The sequence below is a fragment of the Momordica charantia genome, assembly GCF_013281855.1.
Source record: "Momordica charantia cultivar OHB3-1 chromosome 3 unlocalized genomic scaffold, Mcharantia_2.0 BLBB01000003.1, whole genome shotgun sequence".
Classification (NCBI taxonomy): domain Eukaryota; kingdom Viridiplantae; phylum Streptophyta; class Magnoliopsida; order Cucurbitales; family Cucurbitaceae; genus Momordica; species Momordica charantia.
Window position 1 is genome coordinate 21,605,497 of NW_028275161.1, and position 12,245 is coordinate 21,617,741.

At 29.3% G+C, this 12,245-nt stretch overlaps 1 protein-coding gene across 1 annotated transcript; it reads left to right on the forward strand.

Annotated features, from left to right (window-relative positions):
• Positions 1–9,598: 9,598 nt before the first annotated feature.
• On the forward strand, positions 9,599–11,007 carry LOC111008681 (S-adenosyl-L-methionine-dependent methyltransferases superfamily protein). Its single transcript, XM_022281435.2, has one exon. The coding sequence runs from the start codon at positions 9,828–9,830 to the stop codon at positions 10,809–10,811; it is 984 nt and encodes a 327-aa protein (XP_022137127.1). The 5' UTR covers positions 9,599–9,827; the 3' UTR covers positions 10,812–11,007.
• Positions 11,008–12,245: the final 1,238 nt, after the last annotated feature.

Below are 12,245 nucleotides of genomic sequence, written 5' to 3' on the forward strand. Positions count from 1 at the left end.
TTGATTTTTATGCACTAAATGCAATGGAAATTTTGAGCTTTTGTTTTGGAAATTGTTCTTAAAATAGCCACCAATCATTGCTTTCAATAACCTTCATCAAATAACTCGTAAATCTTAATATTACTGTGGGTATCTTTAAACCATCATTTCTTTTTAATTAATTCATGTTAGACTTGTGAGTTAATTAGAGAGTAAATAATATTGGTTGAATTTGAATATATAACAAACTGCTCTAACATCCTATTAAACCGCTATTAAATTCAAAAGATTAAACTATATATATATATATAGTCAAAATTCGAAAATAATTCAGCATAAGCATAATATAAATAATCAAAGATATGGATTATACAGAACCACATCATACTCATAGGGAACTAATTAATTAATTAATTAATATAAAAAATGCGACCAAAATTTCATATTGTCTAGAGGAAGATTATAGATATGCATCATTTTTATTAGTACGAGCCAAAGCAAATCTATCTCTAGTGCTATAGGGAATTTTGTTTGAAAGTAAAAACACATATAAATAGATATTTTTTAAAAATATTACATTACAAATAAAAGAGATATGATTCAAATTTACGAATGCATAATGTCCGACCACTTAAACTATGTCCAAGTGGACATTAAAAAGAACAATTATGATCGGTACCAACAAAGATAAACAAAAAAAAACATCACCACCCTAATTTTTTTTATTGTATTATTAAATTTAAAACGATGTAAATAAATAACAACTAAAAGAAAAGGAATGGATTCATGTGGTTCATGCTTATTATTCTTAATAAATAACTAGTTAAAAAAAAGATTAAATAGAAGTGAATTATTAAGAGCTCGGATATAGTTATTGAGTGATATTTAAGTTAGAAGCAAAAGCTACAATAATAACTAAAAATAGTTATTTACTTCAAACTGGAGGTTCAAAGTTTACACATAAAATTAAATAATACTTTGGGGGTTAAACTTTAAACAGAGGAATTGCGTGCAATCTACTGTTACGCAATATTTAGGCGCATGTTTTTTTTTTCTTCATTTAAATATTAAAAAAATAATTCCCCAAAATATTTAATAAATTTGATGTTTACCCCATTTGAATTCTAATCATCATAAAGTCCAGCCGACACCTTTGCATTCACAAGCATGGGCTCCATGCCTTTACTTTTCTATTCTTTATTTATTTTTTATTTTTCTACCATTCTTTTACTTTTACTCTTTCTTTTTTAATAATAATAAAAAAATCTTTACTTTCTTCTGGGAGATATTTATTTTATACTATGCTATGTTTACTTCAATTAGTTAAAATATTTGTAACTTTTCAATTATTTGAATTTTTCCTTCTAGGCGAATTGTGAGTATAATATTATTTAAAACAAAAATATTCAATTTATAGATATATATATTTTGGTTATATTGTGCTCAGGTCAGTAAAATATTGACATCGTTTAATTGCAATACTGAATTTAGAAATCAAATTATTGAATTTCAAATAAATTTATTTTAGATTTTAATACTATTTGATTCAGGTATGTTTTGGTTTATGTAATTTTAAAGTGTCTATTTTAATCTATATACTTTTAAGATTTCTTCATTTTAGTTACTGTACTTTCAAACATTCATTATGGTCCTCATCTTTTAAAAATAGATTATTCATTTTTATTTTTTCTTCATTTATTTCAATTAAAATTTTAGCATGATACTCTCTCTAAATTTTGTGGGATGTAGTCTTGTATTAAATAGTTTCCATTGTGTATTAAAACTGTGTTAACATTTGTAAATAGGGACAAAAATGACTCATTTATGAAAGTACGGCTATTTTGAATGTATAACGACTAAAATGAACAAAAATTACAAAACAGCGACCAAAATTAATATTTTGAGGGTATATGGACTAAATAAACTAAAATCGAAAATAAATGGACTGAAATATTATTTAAATCTATATTTTAATTATACATCTACCATGTTACAATTTTTGTGATTTTTTTTATTACTTTCATTGTTACAATCTTTGTTATTTTGTTATTACTTTTATTAATTACTTAATTTATACTAAAAGGTTTATAATATTTAAATTAAAATTTTTGTGAATATTTAAACTTCCGTTGGAGCCCAAAGGAATGGTCATTTTCTTCAATCTCGAAAATTTTAAATATATTGAATCGTTTTTTGTAGGATTTTTTATGTCTTATTAATAGAGAGAACATAATAATAATAATATTATTAGAACGAAGATATAGAACGTAATTATATTATGATAATTTCTTAAAATAAAATAAAAAATAACTTGGTTTAGAATTATTCAATTTTGGGATAGACTCCAAAACGTTTGTTTTTGTCTTTAAAGTCCTATCTTTGTATCAATTTATTTTTGATTTTCTATTTTGAAAAATTAGCTTATAAATACTACTCGTATAAAATATATTTATTTATTTTTTAAAGTTGGACCTAGCTATCAAATGATAAAGGGTGGAAAAGTCCACATAATTTTTAAAAATACATTACAGAAAGTAAAATTGTTAAGTACAGACTCTGACCTAGTGAAGATTCTAACAGACGGAAAATTTGTTGACATTCAACAAATTACGATTCTATTATTAGAGAATCTTCTAATTGCCGTCGAAAAATCCATTAAAAGATAGGTATAGTTGGTGCAATCTTACATTCTCTAAAATATACAATCTCTTGCCTTTTATATAGATTTAGTTCGACACTTGTTAGACTAAATTCTAACTTATATTTCAAATTTCCAATAAAGAAACAAGCGGGAATCGCACATTAACCTTTTTTTTTTTTTTTGAAGGTTAAAATCAAACAACTTGAATGACACAATTACGTAGTTTTCCGCGTATGTACAATAACTAGGGTGTGAGCGGGGTACATTATAGGAGCTCCCATCCTTGAATGAAAGCGTCAATGATTGGAGGCTGTCATAGACTTCCATTTTTTCCTTTTTCATAATAATAATAATAAATTATAACCGACATGTCCACGTCGGACGACATAAATACAGTTTCTTTCGTTATCTTCGAAAATACGTAGCCAGCTCATACGCCGAATCGGCAAAATGATTGGCCCACACTTTTTTGTCTCTCTTTCCCATCAAAACTCTCTCTTACATTACGTCTCTCACAATAATTTCATCCCATGGTCCTCTTTTTTTCTTTTCTTTTTTTTTTTTAAAAACTTAAATCCCTCAAATTAAATTTTAGAAATTAATATTTTCGGGGGCCATAAGATCTCGGCTTCACACGTGAAATCTTAAAACCTGTCGATATGCGATCGAAGCGCACCGTATTGGTATCGCCGTCGGTGTTACGATTTTAATTTTATATTTATTCTTATCTGTCTTTCAATAATTACTAATATTTAATTACTATTTATTAAATTGACTAATCTTTAATCTATAATTCAAGGTTTCTCTTTTTTATTTTTGTGCATGTATGTCAATCCTACCTTTCTATTATTATTATTCTTATTATAGCAATAGTCCAAAATCTAATATTAAAAAACCGGAATAAAATAAAGAGTAGGAAGTCTTAAAGATAATCAATTCATTCTACCAATGTCATAATCAATTAATCAAAATGTCAAATAAAAATACAAAATCCAGTTAGACACTGAGAAATTATTTAAGGCTGAAGGAATAGACATTTTTAATTCTCTAAATCAACTCTATTTAGACTTTTTTAATTTTTTTTTTTTGGTGGCTTGGGAAAGAATGTGATTATTGGTTCAAATCGCCATTACATGACCTCTAATTTCTTTTTCTATCAAAATTGAAGAGAATTTCTATCACCATCTAATAATATAAAATTCCTGTGTATAAATCACCTGTAAATTGAACAATATTATGCTCATATTTTGAAATCAAGGTAGACCTTTTATTTATTATTTATTTTTTTTATAATGATTTTCCTATCTGTAACGACCATTATGTAAATGATGTAACTTCTTCCAAAGGGAGTGCCAATAGATGGGAATATATCTCAATATCAATCAACAATATTTTTTTTTTAAGATTTATTCCATTTTAGTCTTCAAAATTTTAAAATATATGTTTTACTTATTGTGCTTTAAAATAAATAATCAATTTAGTTATGGTTGTTATCTTTTTCGTTAATTATTTAACAAATAGATAACATGGACTTTGATGTGTATATCTATTGGTACTATATAGATGGGTCGTGGCGAGAATTGAATGAACAAAAAGATAGTAATTATTTTTTAAAGTTGGAGGATGAAAATAGACATTTTAAAAATTCAAATATCAAAATGATTGTTTTCTACCCTTTAAATCTTTAAAAAAATAGTATAAAACTACTTAATTTCATAGTTTTCTTGTCAACTTTACTAGCATTGAAGATGTAGGCAGCACTTATAAAAAAGATTTAAAAACTATTTTGATTTTTATACTTTTAATTTTAGTTTATTTCGATCGTATATTTTCAAAATAAACGTTTATTTTGGTTCATGTATTTGCAACTTTGGTTATTTCTAGTCATTGTATTTTGAAACATACTTTATTATCCCATTCTTCTAAAAAGTAACTATTTTTTTTGTCCATTAGATCATCTTTATTTTTATCTTATTTCTTTCAATATTTTGACCTCAACAATAATAATAATACTAATTATTATTAAAATTATATAGGATGTGAAACTAAATGGATTTCGAAGTAAACTTAAAAATATGCCATACGAAATTAGTGTAAATTTAAATAAATTAATAGACATAGTTTATACAATGGAGAAATTTTTAATAATGGTTAGAACACAAAATTTTCCCTAAATTTAAGTGCCGATCTCGTGTATTGTATGGAAGAAAAATAAAATGGTGGTATAAAACTCATTTAAAAGAAAATAAAGTAAAATGGAAGAGCTTAGTCAACAGAAAAAAAAGGGGAAAAAGAAAGAAAGGGACGTAGGAGATTTGAAAATTAAATTAAAAGAAAAGAAAAAAAAAGGGGGAAATGAAGAGAGAAGAAAATATATGGTATGGAAAAAGTTGAAGAACATTCAATCCACAGAATTGGTCCCAATACATTCAACCCAAAACAGTACGGAACTTGATAAAGATGTTCCGACTGCGACTGTGACGTTGCAAGCGTGTAATCTGTCACCGCCCCCAAACATTTTGCGCCACGTGGACGCACGCGTGTGGTCTCCGCCTCTCTCTACTGTCACCGTCTTCTTACGTCACCATGATCATTCACGTCGCCGACACATCTCTGCCTCTCCTCCGCCTTGGAGACTCTCTATTCTATTTCATTTTCCTCCAAACCATTTTCTTTTTTCTTTTTTATTTTTTGAAAAATGACCATGGATAGCAAAAATCTTCTACAAAATATGTTACTTATTTTTTAAATTTTCAAATTTTCAAATATATTAATAGTATATCAGATACTCATATCAGTAGTATATTAGATGTGTATCACATATATATTTGCACAGACACTCATATTAGTAGTATATTATATATATATCAAATATATATTATAAGTATGTTAGACACTCATATCTATAGTATATCACACATATATATCAGTAGTTAGATATATTATAGATATATTACAGATGTATATCGTTTGGGTAAAGTTGTTATTTTAAAATTGGACCTCCGTTCTTTTAAGTGTTATATTTAAAAAAACTAAATGTGGTTGCTATTTTGTTAATTCTACTAAATGTTTTTGCCTTTTTTTTATCTTTATTTTTAGTTTTTGCATTATTTCACTTAAATTCTAGAGTTTAGTCAAGAATCAGACATTTATATGGTATTGGTAAAAAATCAACGATTAATTTTTTTAGGTAAATGGTCAGTATAGGATTTAAATCCATTCCCTCTAAATCTTTTTGATTGATCTCGACTCATTTAGACTAATGAACAATCCTATGATGGTTATAACTCATTCGATTTGTATGATTGATCTAAAAAGGGATAAGATTCTCGTCATCGTATTATTATAAACGGCATTAAATGGTCGAGATGAGATAATTGGACAAAAGATTAATTAATTTGATAGAATAAAAATACAAAGTAGTACAAATATTTAAAGTAGCATCAAGAAATGGCGAATAGACCCCCCCTCGAATTTAGTTTTGTGAGGTAGAGGGTTCTTGGAGTGGGGCATTTGCATCTGTACAGATCATATGTAGGACACTCCACATATTAATTGTTTATGTCACATATCATAATTTCAAGTACTACCACTTGAAGTTGGCTAAATTGACTAATACATAACATATAGTTTCAAATTAAAAACATATTGTAGATTGAAGAAGAAAAATAATAGTGCATGTTTGACCGAATGATTCTCTTGATATACGATGGCATTGTGAATTTAGAGATTTCTTTGAGGGTTAATATGGTATATATGTAATATGAATTGGAATATATAAAAATACGATCATAATATATGTTATGTGTGTATGAAATTTGATTGAAAGGGAGTGGTCATTTTCTGAGTTAAATAACAAATTTGGTCTTTAGTAATTCCCAACTACTTAATTCATAAACTAATTAAAATTTTTTTTATTATTTGAAATTTCAATTTTATGTCCAATAGATCCGTAAACTTCTTTTCTCTTGCTCTATTTCTTTACCTACTCACCAAACACCTGTGTGGTGACCAGAAATCAATAGAATGTAATTCTTAAATTATATAGTCAGTTTTAAATGGATGAGTCGGGCCGACAAGATTAAAATTCCAAGAATTTATAAGTAAAAATATTAATGTAAAATGACTAAATAGACGTATCATATTTTTTGAAAGTTAAGAAACTAAACTTATATTCCATGTTTTGTTGGATTATTACGAATTTAACGAGTTTTTAGTTTCTTTTTCTGATTAGTATGGTTGTGAGGATGAATTGAAATTGAAAACAAAATGATGATATAATAGTAGTATATTATGTGTATAGGTACTTGATTTAAAAGGAGTGGTCATTTTCAAAAGGGTTTCCATCGGCCAACAATAAAGCTTCCTTTTAAAGATATGATGATCACAAAAAATGATGGTGGAAAGTAAAGGGTCTTTTGGGAAGCCCTGTTTTCTCTCTTTCTTTCCCTTCATCCTTCTTCCAAATGATTAGGCTTCTTTGTCACTGTGATATAATTTTATTATCAAATTCGATATATAATGTTGATTAAAAAATTAAATATTATTGTTGAATTAAAGAAAAAAATAAAAATAAAAAATCTTCTGCTTCTATCTTTACCGTCCCTTCTTAAAGAAAAAAACATATGCATATATTTAAAGAACGCAGAACAAAAAATTTTCCTTAAGGACACATATTATTCAATTGAGTGGAGGATGACAAATTTTGTTTTCCTACATCTAATTTTAGGAATGAGAGAATAAAATGTGTCTTTTTAAGTATAATAATCTCTTGAAATTAAAATGTTAATTATTTTATGTATATTAATTGCAGCTTTGCAACGATTAGAAAAAATAAATGACCTAGGAAATTCATTTGGCTATACCTTTGTTAATGATTAATGATTTAGAGGTAGCATTAAAATTTTGGGATGTGGAATCATATTTTGAAATGATTACCATTACAAATTTGTTGAAATTGGGAAATAAAAATAAGGTAGGAGATGATTAAAATTTCTAGTGGGGTCAAAGATTTGGAGAGAATTTCTAATTACAACCTAGTGATTGATTGGAAAAAATAATGTAATTGAGAAAGATTATTGTTATGTATTAGAAATTAATTAAAATTTCTCGAAGATTGTATAGACTTAATAAATGTTTGAACTAAAACATATATTTACTTCTTTAAAGAATGTTGTTCTATGATCGATGAATATTTTAAACACGTGGTGGTTGATGTAGCATTTAAATGGTTGGATTTTGCTTTTTGCAAAGTAGTTTTCTTAGAGATTCATTAATGTTTAGTGAAGTTAATCTTAATATGCATGTAGTCCTGAGCGATGTTTTATTATTATTAATTTTTTTTTGCTTAATGAACCCGACATTGTAAGGTCAAGTTATGTCTCTCAATTAATTGAATAAAATAGTAGAGATTTGACAAAGCAAACAATATTTTCAACATTTAAATGATTGAAATAGAAATCAACATGAAATACAAAGTATAACATTGTTAAAACTAAGCTAAAATTGAAGTAGTATATAGAGGGGCATAAACAATATGTTAGTTTGCAGCCATTTTTGACCAAAATCAATGCGAAACTAACATATCAATTTAAGAAAATTAAATTAACATACCGACTACAATATCACTGGGTAGAAAGAAATCAAAATCTTTAAATATCACTTAAAATAAAAAATAAAAGTGCATTGCTCTCATGTTGGTTAAATTTCAACAAGCACATTAGATATTTTTTAATACATAATAGAGATTTAGAGAATAGGGTTGGAGGGAAAAGACTAAGCAGGTGAATGAGTTAACAGAAGAAGGGGAGGGGGGAATAATTAAAGAGAAAATGATGTAATTAAATATTTTTTTTTTTGGAAAAATGATGTAATTAATAATTGCGACAGTGGAACAAAAAAATATTGAAAAAAAAAGACATAATTGTTTTGGTTAAGTTAACTTGATGTAAGGCCTTATTATTTTCATTTAATTTTGAAAAAATTTAAGTGCTTATTATTATTATATAATAAGGCCGGAAAGTAGGAAGATTCGTTTGGTCGAGCCCATCTTGTGGTGTGCCCTGCTGCCCGCTGCCCGCTGCCCTGCCCAGTCCCACCTCAAACACAAGTCAAAAGCAGCAATTAGAGTGCCCTTGGAATTCCACTCAGAAAAGACAGGGGCTTTATTGTCAATTCCCAATCCCAAAAGGGCTAAAGGGCCAAACTTTAATCAAGTTTCCATGTCCCAATTGATAACAGCTTCCGACTTGACACCAATATTTGACTAATTAGCCTTTTTTTTTCTTTTTCTCAATTCTTGATTGCATTATAATTTCCTTAATAATCCTCTCTTAATCAATCTAATTCTACAAATTAATTATCACTTGTCTTTTGCATAATTATAATCCTATTTCTTTTTTTTTTTCCTTAAATCATACCTATATTAAAAAATGTTAAAGATGAAAACATTATCTCACAATGATTATGGTAAAAAAGACCTAGATGTATATATATATATATAAATAATTAATAACAATGTTCCTATGAATTGTTATAACGAATTGAGTTGGATTCAAATAAAGAAAATTTTATGGGTTTGAGTTTGTTTGTAAATTCTCCTGAAATTAATTTAAGTGGAACAAAAATGAACTTATATTTATGAAAAATGTTGTAATGTGAAAAGAGATGTCAAATAATTTCTTCCTGAGTTGATTTAGAAATAATGAGAAGGGAATTAAAAAAAAAAAGAAAAAGAAAAAAGAAGTCAATCAGACAATCACATGTCTAAATTACGTATAAATTTATATTTATTAACAATCTTCATTCATTGAGCTGAAAGTATTATTCATAAAATTATATATTATCTTTATTCCTTATCATGTTGGTTGGTGTCAGTATAGTAAGCCATCAACTATTGTTAATCAATAATTTACTATCCTGATTAACATTAAAATAACAGAATAACTAATTGACATCATGCAGAATTTAAAATCCTGCTTCCCTTTTTAAAATCACAATAAGTCCCTACCTACAACAAATTCCCAAAAAGTGGTACTGGGTCTATTCGTCTATTGGGCCTGCTGGGCTGTAATGTTTGGGCCGCGAAGTCCGTTGGGCCGATTTTCCAACCCACCAAAGCAGAGTCTCTCCCTCTCCTCTCACAGTCTCGAACTAAGCTTGTTCATCACTTGTGTTTGGTCGTCGTCTCCGATTCCGTGTAAGCAAAATGCGGCTTCAATTGAACAACGAAATTCGGCCTCTAATTCTCCACCCAATTCAAAATTCCTTTTGTTCTTTCAAACCCACTTCCGGAAATGCCGTTTGTTTCGAACGAAAACAGAGGAACCGCCCCCAATTGGATCGGCTGAGACTGAGAGTCAAATTTCAGCGAACCCAAGACGAAGGAATTCCGGCGGACGACGTCAAAATCCTGGCCAAGTTCAAATCCCGCCACAATTTCATCAGAGTTCTTGAAGTTTCCAGAAAAGCAGAGCACCCATTCGCCGGTTCCAGATTGCTCCTCCTCGACGGCCCCGGCAACATCCACAGCATCTCCTTCCTCTTCAAGTCGCTCACCGACACCTACTTCGACGTCTTCGCCACATTGCCGCCGATTCTCCCGCCGGGCCCCATCGGGATTCTCGGATTCGGCGCCGGCTCCGCCGCCCGCCCGATCCTAAAGCTGTATCCCGAGGTCGTGATTCACGGGTGGGAGCTGGATCCGTCGGTAATCGCGGTGGGGAGGGAATACTTTGGCGTCACAAAGCTGGAAAAGGAATACCCAGAGAGGCTGTTAATCTACATTGGGAATGCTCTGAAGGCGAGCGTGAAGGGGGGATTTGCGGGGATTTTGGTGGATTTGTTCTGCAAAGGGAGTTTGATTCCGGAGCTTCAGGATCCAACTACTTGGGGGATGCTCGAAAGGTGTTTGATGAAAGGCGGCAGAGTGATGGTGAACGTGGGGGGGAGTTGCGTGGAGGCAGAGGACAGGGGGAGAGATGGGAGAGTGGTTATGGAGGAAACTTTGAGGGCAATGCATCAGATTTATGGGGACAAATTGTGGGTTTTGAGACTTGGGAATGGTGGGGATGACAGTTCGTTGGCTCTGACTGGTGATTTGCCGGACATTGGCGCTTGGAAGAAATCTCTGCCGCGTTCTTTGAGGTTCTATGCTCATATGTGGACAGTGTATAGCGCTACAGAATCATAACAATTCAGATTCTTTTGTTCTATCTCTCTCTTAATCCGGATTTGTTTGGGATGGCTTCTGTTTTAGTTGTGAAATTACTAACATTTTGCAAACATGAAGAAAATGTTGTACTTGGGTGGTGTAGGGATGATCTAGATTGTTGTAATTTTGGAAACTGAATGTGGGGTTGGTTCAACTTGATTACTGTTCTTCTTGATTCCGATGAGCTATTTTTTAATTCTCTCTCTCTTTACATATTTTTAAGAAAGATGAACACTTGATCACAGAGAAGACATTACAAAGTCACTCGTATTCCACTAATGATTGGTAATACAAAGAAAGATATTAATAGATTTTTGTTGTGTTCTTACAGTAATATTAAGTCACTGTAAATATATAGCCATGAGCACAGCCATAGGAAACTCAACCAACTTTGTTTCAAACCAAATACCAAAATTTCCATACATTATTTTGTTCATTCATTGAACTTTGGAGTTTATATGGGGGATTCGGCTATAGACATATGTATTTATGAGCTACAATGTTAATCTTAACATTCATTAGTTCACTCTCTTATAAATTTCACTTATAAATGTTTATTAATTTTCGTAAATTATTTTGTTAGTTTCATTACTTTATGAAATTCCACATCTAGCCTAGGATATTCAACTACAGACATATGTATTTATGGGCATACGATGAATTTAGAGGCTATAGAACATCGCAATGTTAATATTTAACATTTTTTTTATATGTGTGAGTGTTCGGACCAATTTGTATGCACATCGACTAATCTTACGAGACAAGTGTTACTACATTTAGTTGTTAAGTAAACATAGTAAAATAATTCCTATGTAGGTGGCCATTATGTGATTTTAACCCATTCACTTTATTTATTTATTTATTTATTTTTACTTACAGTGGCTTTAATGTTAACATTATAGCTCACTCTTTTGTAAATTTCACTAATAAATGTTTATTAATTTTTGTAAATGATTTTTTCATTTAATTAAATTATGAAATTTAAATCAAGTACACCATATTACTTAAGTAATGTAAACTTAATTGAAATGCAGGATTATGAATATTAAAAAAAAGAATAAAAGATAAAAAGAAAATTAATGAGGAGCTAAAAGAAAGAGTAAAATATATCTCTACGAGATTGATACAGTAATAATGTGCTTTGTCGTAGATACAAATCTCGTACATTTAAAAGAACTTAAAAGAAAAAGAAAAAGAAAAATTATCTTGTTTTTCCTTTTTTTCAATTATCTTGTTTATTAGTTTAAATTTAAGAAACGTTACCATAAAACCTCTCATTTAATTTTATTAAAGAATCTAATACATTTAATTAGGGATACAATCTATTCAAAGATCCACCAAATATACATATGAATAAAGTGGGTCCAAAAGGCATGTCTCTAATAATTAGGTCCATCTTAACTAATCCAATTA

What these genes read in the sequence shown, in the direction of transcription:
- LOC111008681 (XM_022281435.2), top strand. Translation starts at nt 9,828, where the DNA reads ATGCGGCTTCAATTGAACAACGAAATTCGGCCTCTAATTCTCCACCCA.